Consider the following 18632-nt stretch of genomic DNA (forward strand, 5'->3'; position numbering starts at 1 on the left):
ATTGATGCTGTTTATTAGAGAGGAGTTCAGCCAACAAAGAAAGGAGAAGCAAGAAGACCGATCGAAGGAGCGGTTGCACCCCAGAAAGTAGAGTAGTGTTTGGAGGCGCAGGGGTCGCAGATTGGGAGATGGAGATGATGATATCTGACCACGTTGCAAGTCGTTAAGAGCAAAGGTAGTGGAGCAGGAGCACCGATCTAGGAGACAGAACCTGCACATTGTCGGCCTTCCTGAAGGTGTGGAAGGCACGAGTGCTACGAGATATTTCTTGAGGATGCTGGTAAGGCTGGAGGCCGAAGATGTGCTGGACAAGGCCCCAGAGGTGGATAGAGCACCCAAGTTTCTACGGCAGAAGCCAAGAGTGTGGGAGCCGACGCAGGCAGTGATTGTGAGGCTCCACAGGTTTGTGGTGAAAGAGAAGATCCTGCGGTGGGCCAGGGAGAAGTGGAACTGCGAATGGGAGGGGAATAAAGTCCTAATATATCTGGACATTGGAGCAGAGCTGGCAAACGGCATGCTGGATTTAACAGGGCCAAGGCAGCTGTTTATCAACAGCAGATCAGGTTCAGGGTCCTGTACCCGATGAAACTCTGGGTGACTTTTGAAGGCTGGGAGTATTATTTTGAAACCCCAGAGGCGGCCAGTGACTTTATTAGAGAGCATGAACTGGGGGAGAACTGGACATTGATGGGTTTCGGAGGAGTTTGAAGAATGGAGCTCGGAGGATGCAGGTAGTGTAGGGGCCAGGTACCAGAGGTAGTGGTGTCTATGGATGAGGGGAAGTCTTTTGGCCAGGTGGAGTGGCGGTACTTATTTGAGGATCTGGGAAGGTTTGGGTTCGGGCCGAAATTTGTGGCATGGGTGCATCTGCTGTACGTGGCTCCGGTGGCGAGTGTACGGACAAACGACATGAGCTCACAGAGTTTCAGGTTACATGGGGAATCAAGCGGGGTGTTCACTGTTGTCGCTGTTGTTTGTACTAGTGGCAGAGCCCTTGGCGATGGCCTTCGGGGGTCAGCAGAGTGGCAAGGGATTATGAGGGGGAGTTTGATACAGTTTACGGTGATACACAGGGTGCACGACTCTGGCGAGGATGAGTCGGTTCTTTCAAGGGGTGGCAGATGAGTGTGTGAAGTGCGGGCGAGGTCCAGCAAACCACACGCATATGTTCTGGAGTGTGAGACGTTGGAGAGGTACTGGGTGGGAGTGTTCAGGGTGCTCGCAAAGATTGTAGGGGCAGAGGCTGGGCCAGACCCTATTTTTGGATTTGGCGATTTTTGGAGTGTTGGAAATGCTGGAGCCATTGGAGGGGAGGAAGGCTGATGTGGCCGTCGCCTCTGGTCGGCCAGTGAAGAATTTTGCTGGAATGGCAGTCAACAACACTGCCAAGGGTGATGGCCGATAATGCTGCCAGGGATGGTGACCTGGCTAGAGGACCTATAGGACTTCCTCCAGTTGGAGAAGGTCAAGTTTGAATTGAGGGAATAAGCGGAGGGCTTTGAGACACGGTGGGGATTGCTCGCAACCATGTTTGTGAAATTGTTCGTCAGGCGGGGATGGCGTGAAAAGGGGGAGAGAGGAACCTGTACAGACTGTAAAATTGAGAGTTGTAGTGAACGTTCCCCAGATTATTTGTGTTTTGTATTTTTTGGATATGTTTGGAATAAAATACATTTTTTAAAAAACCTATCTATCTCAGCCTTGAATAAAGTTCAGTGACCTTGCCTCCACATGTTTTCTGGAAAGAGAATTTTGTATACTAATGACCCTCTGAGGAAAACAATTCTCATCTCTATCTTAAATGGTTGATCTCTTATTCTTAAACTTGTCTCCTAGTCTCTCCCACAATTGGAAACATCCTCCTGAGCGGACGACACAGTAGCACAGTGGTTAACACTGTTGCTTCACAGCATCAAGATCCCAGGTTCGATTCCCGCTTGGGTCACTCTGTCTGTGTGAAGTCTGCGCGTTCTCTCTGTCTGCGTGGGTTTACTCCAGGTGTTACGGCTTCCTCCCACAAGTCCAGAAAGATATGCTTGTTAGGTGAATTGGATATTCTCAATTCTCCCTCAGTGTGCCCGAATTGTTGCCAGATAGTTGTGACTAGGAGTTTTTCACAATAACCTCATTGCAGTGTTAATGTAAGTCAACTTGTGACAATAATTAAGATTATTATATCTACCATATCAAGTGATCTCAGAATCACAAATGTTTCAGTAAGACCACTTCTCATTCTTCTAAACACTAATAGTATAGGCTCAACCTTTCTTAATAAAATAAGCCCCTCATCCCAGGAATGAGTTGAGTGAACCTTCTCTGGATTGCTTCAAATGTAGTTATATCACTTTTTTTAAATAAGGAGACCTAAACTGTGCACAGTATTCCAGATAAAGTCTCACAAAGACACTGTACAGCTGCAGTAAAACCTTTTATAGTCCATTCCCCTTGTTCTGATTAATTTTGGTTAACAACTGGCCTTCCACTGTATCAGTGTTTTTTTGAAAATATGTTCATTCTTAAAATGAACCTTTTAAAAAAAAAAAAAAAAAAAAATTAATTGAGTACACAATTCATTTTTTTCCAATTGAGGAGCAATTTAGTGTGGCCAATCCACCTAACTTGTACATCTTTGGGTTGTGGAGGCAAAACCCATGCAAACATGGGGAGAATGTGCAAACTCCACACAGACCGTGACCCACGGCCGGGAGTGAACTAGGGACCTCGGCGTCATTGAAATGAACCTTGTTAAGCTCCCTCAGTTCCATCAGATCACCATTTATTCTAATAAACGCCAATGAGTATAGGCCCAACTTACTCAACCTTTTCAAATAAGACATATCCATCATCCCAGCCATCAGCCAAGTGAACTGAACTGCTTCTGAAATAACTATGTCTCTCCTTAAGGTGACCAAAACTGACCTACTTTTATACTCCATCCCTGCAATAAAGGCCAACATTTCATTTACTTTCCTGATTATTTGCTGTAGCTGCAAGCTGACATTTTGCGATTTGTATATAAAGGGTCTTGGATACCTCTCTACTGCAGCCTTCTGTCGTCTCTCTCCATTAAATAATCTGCTATTCTATCCCTGGTTCTCCCTCTCAGACCACTGTTTTTGTAAAATATCAGAACACTATCACACTGCACCAGATTGGATTGAATTTGTTTATTGTCAAGTGTACCGAGGTACATTGAAAAGTATTTTTCTGTAAGCAGCTCAACAGATCATTAAGATTTCCTCAATTACCAAGTTCCCACGCTTATACTTTGTTTCGAGCTTCTATCTTTGTGCTTTTGGATAATGGACAGGCTTTGGAGAGTCGGAAGGTAGGACATTGGCTACGAAATACCTAGTCTTTGTTCCTGCTCTTTTAGCTACACATTAATATGGCTGGTTCAGTAAAGTGTCTGATCATTGACGAGCCCGGTGTGATGTTCCTGGGGTTCAACAATGATAATGCAATTGAATGTGATGGGGAAATGGTAACATTTTTTTCTTATCAGAAATTATCATTGCCTGTCTCTTATGTTGCGCAAATATTGCTTGCCACTTAGCCTAAGTCTTGATGTTGTCCTGTAACGGTTACATGTGGGCATGGAGTTGTGAATGGAACTTAACACTGCAATAATCAGCAAGCATACCCACTTCTGACCATCGTTCAGGGAAGGTTATTGCAGCAGCTTGAGGTAATTGGGCCTGGAAGACTACACTGAGAAACTCCTGCAGGCAGTCATGTTGGTTTAGCACAGTGGGCTAAACAACTGGCTTGTAATGCAGAACAAGACCAGCAGTGCGGGTTCAATTCCTGTACTAGCCTCCCCGAACAGGCGCCGGAATGTGGCGACGAGAGGCTGTTCACGGTAACTTCATTGAAGCCTACTTGTGACAATAAGCTATTAGTATTATTATTATTATTATTATTATTATTATTGTGTCTGAGATGGATGTAACAGCCACAACAGTCTTCCTTTGTGTTAGGTATGACTCCAGCTAGTGGAGAAGTTTCTGCCTGATTACCATTCACTTCAGTTTTACTGGGCTTCTTGGTGCATCCTTGTCTCACTTTTTGAAATTCAGATCTTTTGCCCATGGTTTTGCCAAACTTTTTAATGAGGTTTGGAGACATACACTCCTGACAGAATGCAAACCTGAGCATCCGTGAGCAGGCTATTGATGAGTATTGTCAAGTACAGCTTGCACCTCTTAGCTAATGATTGAGAGTAGACTGATGGAGTGGTAATTGACCAGATTGGAGTTTGTTAAACCCATTTCAAGGTTGTGCACTCATCCACTATGATGAAATCTGTCATAGATGACCTAATTAATTCAATTTATCCAAGTTGACCGGAATGTTATTCATTTGAAATGACCAATTCTGACGAATATTTGCAAACTAGTGTTTCCATTTGGAGTTTTCCATAGATTGTTCAGATCTAACCCTGCTCAGTACCCGCCAACACCATTGTTAAAACCCTTAACCCTATTTTTAATGACTTCTATCTTCAATCATCTTTAAACTCCCAACTGGTCCAGAACTCAACCAACTATATCAGGTCTTCCACCTACAGTGGCTCCCTTTCCTCCAATGCATTGAATTTAAAATCCTTACTTTTAGCACCAATACTTTCTGGAGTATGCACACTTTGTGTATATCTGCATATATTCCTGCTCTTCTTTAGACAATCTTTTGGTTACTCAAACTACAGTGCCATGGTTCAGCACCTTCTCTTTATACCCTATAAAACATATACTAATGCGGCTATTAAAAATCAATTTTGATCTCTAGTATTTACTGACTTATAGGAATTTTTTTATTGTTTGCTTGGTACAGTGGACATGGTTTTTGGAAAAGATTGTGATTTGTGCAGTAATTGTACAGCAGTTGTACAGCATCGTTAACCTTTCAATTCATCTTAAATACATTGCACATCCTTGTTAAGGGACTAGATTTGTAACAAACAATGGGAACACAAGTGGGTATTCCAATATATACCACCACTCCACTCTGAGGATACCTATTATATATGCCCTTACTCATCAGTTTCTGATCTTCCCCCATGGGTTTGTGTGCAGATTGGTTATGCAGTTTAAGAACAAGGGCAAGTTTTAAAAGTTTAATTTTCTATAGTTGGAGAGACAGTCACATCACAACGAATCTTGGGCAGATGGCCATGAATTATTTTGGTCAGGGAAAACATATAGTGGTTACCCTGTCAGCTAGGAAAGGTGTGTGGCAAGTTGAAAGAACTGATCCCTAGGTGTGCACCTCACCAAAAATCTGTGCTGGCCCACCCACGTCGACGCTACCACCAAGAAAGTACAACAGCGCCTTTACTTCCTCAGAAAACTAACGAAATTTGGCATCTCCACACTGACTCTTACCAACTTTTACAGATGCACCATTGAAAGCATCCTATCTGGCTGCATCATAGCCTGGTCTGGCAACTGCTTGGCCCAACACCGCAAGAAACTTCAGAGAGTTGTGAACACATCCCAGCATAAACCTACTTCCCATCCATTGACTCTATCTACACCTCCCACTGCCTTGGGAAAGCGGGCACCATAATCAAAGACCTCTCCCACCTGGCTTACTCACTTTTCCAACTTCTTCCATCAGGAAGGAGATACAAAAGTCTGAGAACATGCACAAACAGACTCAAAAGCAGTTTCTTCCCGCTGTTTCCAAACTCCTAAATGACCCTCTTATGGACTGACCTGATTAATACTACACTCTCGTATGCTTCACCCGATGCCAATGTTTATGTATTTACATTGTGTATCTTGTGTTGCCCTATTATGTATTTTCTTTACTTTTCATGCACTAAATGATCTGTTTGACCTGCTCACAGAAAAATACGCTTCACTGTACCTCGGTACACGTGACAATAAACAAATTCAATCCAATAAACAAATCCAATCCCTGTAGAGATTGATTGACTATAAAAAAACAAATTTGAATTCCCAGTGACCATTTAAAGTAATTGCACAACAAGATTTAAGACTTGTACTGTAAAAGAAACTAAAAGCAACATTGATGAAACACACCATTTTGTAACTTATGCTCAAGACTAAAGAAAAATTCCCTTGTTAATTCTTTAACCCAACTCAAAAACTCCCTCCACGGTGAATCTTTACTCTGCCCACTAAAGGGGCACTCCATTCTCCAGGAACCCGCCAAAAGTGATTCCTAGATCCTTTTCCAACTCGATGGATACTTTCTGTTCCTCAAACTAACTTCTGCAGTGTGGTTTACTCGGAAGGTCTATAGCAAGGTAAATTTTTCCACTTTCTTTAAATCCCCATGACCTAGATTCAAAAAAAAATTTTTTTTCATGACTTGAAAGTACCCAATTCTCTCTCTTCCAATTAAGGACAATTTAGCGTGGCCAATTCGCCTACCCTGAACATAGAACAGTACAGGCCCTTCGCCCCACGATGTTCTGCCGACCATTTATCCTAATCTAAGATCAACCTAGCCTCCACCCCTTCAATTTACTGCTGTTCCAGGCTGTGCATTCCACACACCCACCACTCTCTATTCCCTTTCTTGAACAGGGGAACAAGATTCGCTTCCCTCCAATCATCCGGTACTACTCCAGTGGAGAGTGAGGACGCAAAGATTATCGCCAACGGTGCAGCAATCTTGTCCCTCGCTTCCCACAGTAACCTTGGGTTTATCCCGTCGCCCAATCCTGGTGCTTTTCAAAATTTCCAGCACATCCTCCTCCTTAATATCAACCTGTTTGAGCCTATTTACTTGGTTCACGCTGTTCTCACGAGCAACAAAGTCCCCCTCTCTAGTGAATACTGAAGCAAAATAATCATTTGGGGCCTCCCCTACCTCCTCAGACTCTAGGCACACGTTCCCTCCACTATCCCTGATCGGCTCTACTCTCACTCGGCCCATCCTCTTATTTCTCACGTAAGTGTAGAACGCCTTGGGGTTTCCCCTAATCCTTTCTGCCAGGGCTTTTTCATGCTCCTTTGGGTTCTGAGGGTGAGACCCACGCAAATAGGGGGAAAATGTGCTAACTTCACACAACAGTGATCCGTGGATTCACAATACATGGGGTCACACAAATAAAACCCCACAAGTAACCTGTGGGGAAAAAAAACAAGATTGGGGAAAGAATTCAAGAACGGTCGTCCTGTACATATTATTTAACATTATGGCTACTCTGTACAAACGGGGCAGAACAATTACAGGTGCAGGTGTCTCATTAAGAGCAAGAAGATAATACAAATTGGTTGCAGGAGGAACGAGCATGGGAGAGGCAAACTATAGGTGGCTACTCCAATCACAGATTCTCTCCCAAGTTTTTTCTTTTTTTTTTGCCAATTTGGAGTGTCTAATCATCTTTTCCAATTAAGATGCAATCCACCTACCTTGCACATTTTTGGGTTGTTGGTCCGGAACCCACGCAAACACGGAGAATGTGCAAACTCCACACGGACAGTGACCCAGAGCTGGGATCGAACCTGGGACCTCGGCGCCGTGAGGCAGCAATGCTATCCACTGCACCACCGTGCTGCCCCTCCCTCCCAAGTTGGCAGCTCCAGCTCCTCCAATCAAATGTTCCCTCCCTCTTGCCCTTGCCTCTCCTTCGGAGACAGCATATGATTGGAAGAGCAGGAAGAGTGAGAGAGAAGGAACCTGTTGTTGGAGGTTGAGAAGCAGTTATCCTGGACGACAAGTCCGACTGGTTTGACCATCAAACTTTCTTTGCGGTAGCCATGGGGAAGAAGCAATAAAAGAAGATGGAGGAGGCGGCTGGAAACCCAGGAATAAAGTTTGATGCAGGCCCGGGGGTATCGCCTGCACCAAAAGTGTCTTCAACGGCAGAAGTCAGCAGAGGGAAGGTCCATTTCATTTTAATTTCCTTAAGTCTTGTGGCAATGGAGTTTCTCTGATGATTTGAATAAATTGATTGGGCTCCATTTTCAGAGTAGGATTTCATTCCTCAAATGGATTTAGTATTTCACCAATGTCTTTTGATCATAATTGAGAAGCAACGGTAACATTGTGGTTAGCAGAGTTGCTTCACAACTCCAGGGTCCCAGGTTCGATTCCCGGCTTGAAACACTGTCTGTGTGGAGTCTGCACCTTTTCCCAGTGTGTGCATCAGGTTCCTCAGGGTGCTCCGGTTTCCTCCCACAGTCCAAAGATGTGCAGGTTAGGTGGATTGGCCATTCTAAGTTGCCCTTCGTGTCCAATAAGGTTAGGTTGGGTTACGGGGATAAATGGGAGAGGGTGGAGGCGTGGGGCTTAAGTAGGGTGCTCTTTCCAAGGGCCAGCGCTGACCCGATGGGCTGAATGGCCTCCTGCACTGTAAATGCTATGAAACAAAAATCTTTCTTGTAAATGAATTCATTTTACTTTTTGGATCCTCTGATGGATCTGGTGATGAACCTATTTCCTAACCGGTTTGTTTGTCTTGATGGATAAATATACTGTGGTGTAATATTAAGCCACAAAGGTCCCAAGTTTGATTCCCATTTTATGCTGGGGTGGCTAATTTCAGTTGAGATGTTGATAGGGGGTGTATGATTGTGCTTTGCGTCCCTTGGCTAGTGAAAGGGGTGATAATCAGCCATTATTGCTCCTGTCGCTGTTTGATTTGCAGTGGTAAATTTAACTGTTTATAGAATCCCTACACTGCAGAAGGAGGCCATTCGGCCAGTCGAGTCTGCACCAACCTTCTGAAACAGCACCCTAATCAGGCTCCCGGCCTATCCCTGCAACCCCGTAACCCCATCTAACTTGCACATCCCTGGACACTAAAGGGCAATTTAGTATGTCATTCCAACTAATATGGACATCTTTGGACTGTGGGAGCAAACTCTCAGTCACGGAGAGAAAGTACAAACTCCACACAGTCACCTGAGGCTAGAATTGAACCCAGACCCCTGGCACTGAGGGAGCAGTGTTAAGCACTGTGCCACGCATTTTATAATATCGGAGATTGCGGAGGTTTACCATTGGAAACTTGAGGAAAAGATAGTTACAACCAAGACAATAATAACTGGAGCAAAATGGAATGCCAAGTTGTTCCTCTGCATCTCTTCCAATCGGAATGGACTATGTCAATGAGTGTGACAGCTACAGATTGGAGTGGCTGAGATGTCTTGAGCCCTGAAAATCAAAAGGCAGCCCATTGCAAAATTAAGTTAGCTGGTATTTTTTCCTTGAGTTCCCAAAAATCAAATTAGTTTGAGCCCTCCTCAATCTGGTCTCTTACAATCTGAGCACGGGCTCCCACCCACATTCTTGCATGGTGAACTACAGAGACTTACTGTCTCTATGTCTCAGCTGTTGCTCCTTCTCTTGAATTCTTGCAGACTAAATTTGTCTGTGAAGTTCAGTGATATTTTTAGAAAACTTGTAACCTGATCTTAGTGACTTCCTATGGATATTTGCACTCAATCGCAATGTAAATCACATGGGCCTTGTACCCAGGTAGAAATTCTAATTAGCTATCCTTTAGGCTCCCAACTTCTTGAAACTTAAGTATGCAGTGTAAAGCATAATCTGATAAAACCTGACATTCCTAACACCTCGGTACTTTGGAAACCTAACAGTCTGCCCACCATCCCGCATGCATACATTGGTCATTGTTTACAGGTGTGAACTTCTTGCACCCCCAGTAAAACAACGGGGGGGCCCTTTGAATCTTTAAAACCCAAACCACACAGTCTAGTTGTCAGAAGCATTCAGAAAGGCCAAATGATCCTCTTCATTCCTTCATTTTACCCTAAATGAAAGAAAGATCCATCTTGTGAAGCCTTGCACTTGTAACAATAATTGATGCATTTTTAAAAACATTTTTGTATCTGTTGAGTTTGCACAATTGTTCACTTTTTGTCTAGTGTCCAGCATGGAAATTACTTATCTAGCTGCTGGAAAGATGTGGTCTCAGTTCCTATTAGCTGAACTCACAGCATAAAAGACTGATCATGTGGAATTTACAGTACAAACTATACTGGTATTGATGCTTCACACAAACTTCCGCCCTCTCAGCATAATCTTCTATTCCTTTCAGCCTTTTGTTTATCTCACTTCCTTTTAAATCCACCTATGTAGTGATTTTCACTTTTTGTAGTGTTCTTGCCACTGAATAAATAAGTTCCTTTGGAATTCCCTATTAATTAAGTTTAAAATTCAGTTTGTTAATAGCCACTGAAGAGAGCAATAATAGCATTAACTGGCAATAATTTTTCTCCAAATCTAATCCAGTTAGAAATAAGAACAGAAAATGTTGAAAATACTTAGCTGATCTGGCAGCATCTGTGTAGAGCCAAACAGAGTTAATGTTACAGGCCAATGACCTTTCATTGGCACCTTGAAACATTAACTCTTGTCTTTCTCTTTCCACAGATGCTGCCAGATCTGGTGAGTATTTACAGCATATCCTGTTCTTATTCAGATTTCTAGCATTGCTGCAGTATTTTGCTCTTGTATTAGTCCAGTAAGAGATGTCCGAAGACTGATACTAATCTACATTTATATTGCACATAATCACCGTTGCAACTGAACCCTGTTATTGCCTGATCCATCACCAGCATTTTAAGCACACCATTTACACGCAGACCAGTTGTTTGCTTATACCTCTTCTCAATTTTCTAAATTCCAGATTGCCAGTTAACTGTCAAATATTGCTAATTTTCCAGAATGTATCGTAACAAATTTTCTTTAACTCTCTTTTCAGAAGCGTCGCTCTAGTCGACAAGTGAAAAGAAAGCGATATACAGAGGACCTAGAATTTAAAATATCTGATGATGATGATGCAGGAAAAGATTCACCATTAAGCACTTCACAGTCCGAACAGGTATTGGTCATAAGTCAATGACATTAATAATTTAAATTAATTTGAGTTGAATTATTTTAGCTTTCATATTCCATAAGTGAAAAATAAATATGACTAATTGCTCATTTCGATTTTTTTTTCTTCTTCTCTCTCCCCCCCCCCCCCCCCCCCCCCCACTAACTTGGGGTGAAATGATGTATCAATAATTTTATTCATATTAATTGAGCTGTTTCTCGTAGAAAGTTGGTTGCATTTTAGAACTTTAAATACACATTTTGTTTACTTACAGAAGTGCACATCATTAAGCCCTTTGAGTAATAGTAATTTGTATCATATTGAGCCAAAGTTGGTTAAATGGTGCTCATTGGCCATCATTCATAGCTAAAGCCTGATGAATTCACATGGAACGACTAGTTCTGCATTGTTGGAAGAAATGTATTATCTGGCTATTGTTAAAATTATAAGTTGACTTTAAACAAACATTCATATTTTTATTTAGTTATTGTATTAATGCCCCCATTTCTATCACTTTTCTGTCCTTTTCGACTTGTAAAAAACGTGTTTATTAATAACATGGCTGCTGGTTGATACAAACAAATGGTGCTCCATAGTGGCACTCGGTGGACAGCACCTGAAACTGCGAAAAGATCTTTTTTTTTAAAGTTTAAAATATACGAATATTTTATTACATTGAAATCCTTATCACCTTACCATGTTTCAGTGTCGGAAATACTGTGCTTTACGCATTGTCAAGAGCCTGAGATACAAGCTTTCAGTGCATTTTGAAAAGGGGTATTGTGACTCACTCACTAATTTTAATTTGCAGCAGTGACAAAACCCTGTCTCAAAAATCGGGACATGAGGAATAAGGTTAATGTGCACATTAAGTTTGCATCATACTTTGAATGCTGTATACTGTGTTCTATGGCAATAGTTACAAAAGGCAGAGCATACATTCTCTGTTGTTGTGTCAATATTGCAGCTTCTGTATTGTACTTGTCCTTTGGGTTCTCTTTCTCTTTGTGGTTCTCTTTTTATTTCTCAATTTTTAATTGTCCTGATTCTTTCAGCATATTTTCTCCTTTCGGTTTCTTTTCAATGGGAATTGACATGCTGAGGAATGCTAATTGTTATGAAGTACTAGTCAGGAAACATCCAGTTTGTGGTATGGGCTGGCAAGATGACAATGATGAGAAGCATTAGTTACTGGGGTGGGAGCTGATGGATGAAAGGAAGATGAAAAAGACAAGAGATGAGATCTGTATAGTGCTGCAGAACAGCAAACTTCGGATATATTTTAGACCATTTGTGATCAGGAGAGGTATGTAGGCCACGTGTTGTATTTACTGGTGGTGGTGATTACAGGTTGCTGGTTGAAACATGCTGCAGTTAAAGGCAGGAACTGGCCATCTGAAAATTCAGTGATAGGCGAAGGAGTAAAAAGTCAACGGAAGGAACTGAATGGGAGTCTATGCTGTGAAGGCCCTGCCATTCTGGTGGATGAGCAAAGTCATTTTGTGTAGTTCCAAGGCTGGTAACCTATTTTCACAAGGGATGCATATTTGAAGTACAAGATTGGTATTCTTTAAAGCAGTGTTTTTCAAACTTTTTCCGGGGATCCATTTTTACCAGCTGGCCAACCTTCGCGACCCACGCCGGCCGACCTTCGCAACCCACCCCGGCCGACCTTTGCGACCCACCATTTTCTCTTGCCTTGTTTGCTGCTGACAAAATGGAGGAATCGCAATCACGCCCAAAGCACGTGATGTCACATTCGGGGGCCGTGACCTGCTCTCTGCCTCCCTCAGGGAGGAAGATTACATCAAGTTTTTAAAAAATCTTCTGTGTCTCCGATTGCACAAATTCGCGGTCTTCAGCCGCAGCACCAGCTTTTATATTCAATTTTTATTTAATTTTTGTAAATTGTAACAATGTTGTTGCATGGCACGTTTAATCAAAGAGACCAAAGCCCACGTCATCGTCAGACTATTCAGATTCTTCCTGTTTCTTCGCTTCCTTTTTCTCTTCAGCAGCAACAGGGGCAGCGGTGGAAAAAACTGCTGCAGCAGCTGGGGCACTGCTACCAGCACCAACGTTCCAGATCAGACTATTGACATCAATATTAGCCAATGCCTTGGCAAACAGACTAGGCCAGAAAGGCTCAATGGTCACACCAGCTGTTTAATCGGGGCATTGAGTTTTTCTTGGGTGACCGTGACCTCATAGTCGTGCAAAATGAGTGCGCTGTAGATACAAGCGAGTTCAGAGTGGAACCCATGGCACTGGATCTCTGCGGGTGGGTCCGATGGTGCTCGTCGCTGGGGGAAATTCGGCCTTGGCGTCGTTCAGAAGAACCAAGCACTTCCGAACCAGGCAGTGCGAGCAGCAGCCGGCTTTTAACTATGCTGGTTGCGAGCGGCCTTTTTGCCACATAAAAAAATGCGGCCGCGCAGCACATGCATGCCCGCTCATAGGTGCACATGTGCAAAACTCTGCGCATGCGCACCAATGAACGGACACACGCGCATTGCGGCTGCATTCTTTTTATATGTTAAAAAGGCCACTCGCAGCCGGCATAGTTAAAAGTCGGCTGTTGCGCCTGAATTTGCTCAATCGGGAGCGCCACAACGGATGACTCCATGACCCTCATGCCCATGACCCACCCACGACTTTGAAGATCACTGCTTTAAAGGGCTACCTCAAGACATTAGTTTAAGTCCTGTTATTTAGCACCCTAAATACATGAAATAGCAGTTGTCAATATCATGAGGATGCCCTTAATGTCCTTTTAATCTGTTAATCTTCATTAACAGATTCCTGATGAAGGCCTGAAGCCAACATTTCAAGTGTGCACCTAAGACAACAGTCCGGTAGAGCCCAAAAATAGGTCATTGAACCCATGAAGAACTGGGGTAGTTGTAAGGGTCTGTGGGGGTGCTGGCAAGACACTGGGTTGGGATGGAAGCTATCAGGCTCAAGAAAATTTGTATATTGGAGAGCTGGGAACATCAAGTTGGAGGTTAGCAGGAATTTGGTGGGGAGAAAACAGTGGACACAGCAGATGCCAGTGATTGGATGGGTGGTTGTTAGCAAAGGGTAGTTTGAGATTCGAACAAAAATGAACTGTTGCAAATTAAATACAAAACTAAACCAATTTGTGTCAAGTTTAACTTCACATCAAATGAATATGATATGGCTAGTAGAGCTGGAGGGGCGATTTGAGACTGCCCTGGAGTGCCAGCAAAAAGTTGAGCCAGGCTATTGTTTACACCGGAAATGTTTACAACTCAAAATTGAGTTTTTTTTTTTCAGGGTGAAATAGTAACAAAATCGGTGGTTCAATATTGTAATCTCGGAAGTAAAGTCTGTCGACAAGAAATGGAGACCTTACGCTATACTATATATTTCTGAAAAATGCCCGACCACAAAAATTTTCGAACAGCGTATGACTTGATTTGACTGATAAGTGGTCCAAGTTCCACAAGACTTTTCTGTAATACCCATTTAGTACATACATGTAAACTGTCAGATTTTTAACTAGTATTCTAAACCTGCACAACAGTACTGTGAACAAAAATTTGCATTACAACAGAGATCAATTCCTAGCTAAACTTCCTCACTTCTCATGCCTCACCCCGATTCTTCGTTCTGGTACCTACTAAACAAATTTGGCTAAAACCAATGATAATCTTGAATTTTCTGCCAGTATGATTAAGAGCTTAGATATCAGAGGAGCTTGTCTGACTTTACTTTACCCGCTGTCATAATTTAATTGAAACAGATCTGGAATATTTACGGACAAGGGAAAATATTAACATATGGTTTTCTGTGAGGCCCAGATTCTAAGTCAGTCAAAATCTAAGGAATGGTTGATTGATTGTCATATTTATAGGGAAAAGTTTGCTAGTTTGAATATGTGACTTTGCAAAGTAGCAGAACATGGAATGTGTCTTCAGCAAACAGTTTCCTTAGTTTTACTGTGCAGCTGTAGTCTTGTCATTAGTTTTGGTGAGATGCATTTCCCCAAGTTATTATGGAAAACGCAAATTTATTTACCTTCAGTTATTCTACCGCAAGATAATAAATGAGTGAATAGGATGAGAGGTTCTTCCTTATAATAGGTACCGTTTAATCACAGTGATGGAGGTTTGCTCCACCCACTGGTTGAAGAACCAGCAGGAGGGCCCACGTCGCTTCTGGCCAGGAGGCCGGAAGTAATTTACCTGAATTAAGGCACTTAACCTGAAGGCCAGCTTTGGACCTTCCGCCTGATCTAGCCACCAGTACGGTGGAAAGCTTCTGGCCACTCTGACCGGTTCCATTCAATCATAGCCACCGTCTGTAGAATTGACGTATCTTACAGTCAAATGAAGTAAGAGCTCCAGATGACCTATTGCAGCACTAGATAATCCTTTGAATTAAAATGCTGGTCATATAGCATCTTCCTTTCCGGCGCTAACAATCTATTTGGAAGCAGATGGCATTCTCCCTGTTTCATTGCTAACAGTCCCTCAAGTGACATCACTAAAACAGATTATCTGGCTATTGGATTTCTGTAAATGGAAGTTTGCTGTGGCAGCTAATTAGCTGTTACTATTCCTGCATTACATCAGTGACTACCCTTCATTGGTAGTAAAGAATTTCGGGATGTCCTGAGGTTGTGAAAGATGCTGGAGAATACACAAATGTGTTCTCTTTCCTACCTTGTCAATGTTAAATGCCAAGTGAATTCAAGTGTTTCTGCAGCTCTTCTTTGCATCAGTATTGAATGTGTTTTTCTGTAAGGAATGGACCTTGATCTCAGCTGTGTTTAGTTCAGTAGCAGAATTTAGTTCTGTGGGCCCATTCCATGAGCTTCTTGTGTACTTTCTGCCACCCTTTGGGGGAAAAAAAGTGCATTTAAATCTATTTCAGAGTCAAACCTCAGATTTTTCACTCCGCCAACCCCAAGAGCCAAACTAAAATGGATATAAAAATGTGCAAAAGAAGACTGTAAATCAAATAGGATTAATGTTTGTGTTGATTTATCAAGGGCCCAAGCAATAATTTCCGACCCATGTGAGTACATTTTACTGCATAGTGTTTGCTTCAGAAAAGAAACAAACTGGAACTTATTGCAAAATAATGTTTTCTCTCCAGTTCATCTTTTAGTTCATCTTTTGTGTGGGCAGCATGTAGCACAGTGGTTAGCACTATGGCTTCCAGGGTCCCAGGTTCGATCCCTGGCTTGTGTCACTATCTGTGCGGAGTCTGCACGTTCTCCCCGTGTCTGCATGGGTTTTCACCTGGTGCTCCGGTTTCCTCCCACAAGTTCTGAAAGACGTGCTATTAGGTAATTTGGACTTTCTGAATTCTCCCTCTGTGTACCCGAACAGGCGCCGGAATAGAACATTACAGCGCAGTACAGGCCCTTCGGCCCTCGATGTTGCGCCGACCTGTGAAACCCCTCTAAAGCCTATCTACACTATTCCCTCTTTTCTAATCCTCTGATCATCCTGTATGCCTCAATTAAGTCACCTCTTATCCTTCTTCTCTCTAACGAAAACAGCCTCAAGTCCCTCAGCCTTTCCTTGTAAGATCTTCCCTCCATACCAGGCAACATCCTGGTAAATCTCCTCTGTACCCTTTCCAATGCTTCCTCATCCTTCCTAAAATGCGGCGACCAGAACTGCACGCCATACTCCAAATGCGGCCACACCAGTTTTGTACAACTGCAACATGACCTCATGGCTCCGAAACCCAATTCCTCTACCAATAAAAGCTAACACACTGTACACCACCTTAACAACCCTCTCAACCTTGGTGGCAACTTTCAGGGATCTATGGACATGGACACCGAGATCTCTCTGCTCATCCACACTACCAGGAATCTTACCATTAGCCCAGTACTCTGTCTTCCTTTTATTCCTTCCAAAATGAATCACCTCACACTTTTCTGCATTAAACTCCATTTGCCACCTGTCAGCCCAGCTCTGCAGCTTATCTATGTCCCTCTGTAACTTGTAGCATCCTTCTGCACTGTCCACAGCTCCACCGACTTTAGTGTCATCTGCAAATTTACTCACCCATCCTTCTACGCCCTCCTCCAGGTCATTTATAAAAATGACAAACAGCAGTGGCCCCAAAACAGATCCTTGTGGTACACCACTAGTAACTGGACACCAGTCTGAACATTTCCCATCAACCACCACCCTGTGTCTTCTTCCAGCTAGCCAATTTCTGATCCAAACTGCTAAATCACCCTGAATCCCATGCCTCCGTATTTTCTGCAATAGCCTACCGTGGGGAACCTTATCAAACGCTTTACTGCTTTACCACATCAACTGCTTTACCCTCATCCACCTGTTTGGTCACCTTCTCAAAGAACTCAATAAGGTTTGTGAGGCACGACCTACCCTTCACAAAACCATGTTGACTATCTCTAATCAAATTATTCCTTTCCAGATGATTATACATCCTATCTCTTATAAACCTTTCCAAGACTTTGCCCAGAAGTAAGGCTCACTGGCCTATAGTTACCGGGGTTGTCACTACTTCCCTTCTTGAACAAGGGGACAACATTTGCTATCCTCCAGTCTTCTGGCACTATTCCTGAAGACAAAGATGACTTAAAGATCAAAGCCAAAGGCTCAGCAATCTCCTCCCTAGCTTCCCAGAGAATCCTAGGATAAATCCCATCTGGCCCATGGGACTTATCTATTTTAACACTTTTTCCAGAATCGCTAACACCACCTCCTTATGTACCTCAAGCCCTTCTAGCCTTCTAGTCTAGTAGCCTGTATCTCAGTATTCGCGACAACATTGTCTTTTTCCTGTGTGAATACAGACAAAAAATACTCATTTAGCACCTCTCCTACCTCCTCGGACTCCACGCACAACTTCCCACTACTGTCCTTTACTGGCCCTACTCTTACCCTAGTCATTCTTTTATTCCTGACATATCTATAGAAAGCTTTAGGGTTATCCTAGATCCTACCTGCCAAAGACTTCTCATGTCCCCTCCTGGCTCCTCTTAGCTCTCTCTTTAGACCCTTCCTAGCTAACTTGTAACTCTCAAGCGCCCTAACTGAACCATCACGTCTCATCATTACATAAGCCTCCTTCTTCCTCTTGACAAGTGTTTCAACTGCTTTAGTAAACCATGGTTCCCTTGCTCGACCACTTCCTCCCTGCCTGACAGGTACATACTTATCAAGGACACGCAGTAGCTGTTCCTTGAACATGCTCCACATTTCCATTGTGCCCATCCCCTGCAGTTTTCCTCTCCAGCCGATGCATCCTAAGTCTTGCCTCATCGCATCATAATTGCCTTTCCCCCAGATGTGACTCTTGCCTTGCGGTATATATCTATCCCTTTCCATCACTAAAGTAAACGTAATCGAATTGTGGTCACTATCACCAAAGTGCTCACCTACCTCACCTCCAAATCTAACACCTGTCCTGGTTCATTACCCAGTACCAAATCCAATATGGCCTCGCCTCTCGTTGGCCTATCTACATACTGCGTCAGGAAACCCTCCTGCACACATTTGACAAAAACGGACCCATCTAAAGTACTCGAACTACAGTGTTTCCAGTCAATATTTGGAAAGTCCCCCATAACAACTACCCTGTTACTTTCGCTCCTATCCAGAATCATCTTTGCAATCCTTTCCTCTACATCTCTGGAACTTTTCGGAGGCCTATAGAAAACCCCTAACAGGGTGACCTCTCCTTTCCTGTTTCCAAACTCAGCCCATACTACCTCAGTAATCGAGTCCTCATCAAACGTCCTCTCAGCCACCGTAATACTGTCCTTGACTAACAATGCCACCCCTCCCCCTCT

The 18632-nt window shown here is 43.1% G+C and overlaps 1 protein-coding gene across 4 annotated transcripts in view; it reads left to right on the forward strand.

Moving 5' to 3' along the window:
* Nucleotides 1–18632, forward strand: part of chd7 (chromodomain helicase DNA binding protein 7) — a 322761-nt gene that overhangs the window by 145604 nt on the left and 158525 nt on the right. For all 4 annotated transcript variants that reach the window (XM_038809440.1, XM_038809439.1, XM_038809438.1 and 1 more), the window contains one exon: nt 10709–10828. In XM_038809440.1, the coding sequence (XP_038665368.1) occupies nt 10709–10828 (120 nt within the window). The remainder of the gene's footprint in view (nt 1–10708; nt 10829–18632) is intronic.

Source organism: Scyliorhinus canicula, chromosome 10 (genome assembly GCF_902713615.1).
Source record: "Scyliorhinus canicula chromosome 10, sScyCan1.1, whole genome shotgun sequence".
In the NCBI taxonomy this organism is placed as follows: Eukaryota; Metazoa; Chordata; class Chondrichthyes; order Carcharhiniformes; family Scyliorhinidae; genus Scyliorhinus; species Scyliorhinus canicula.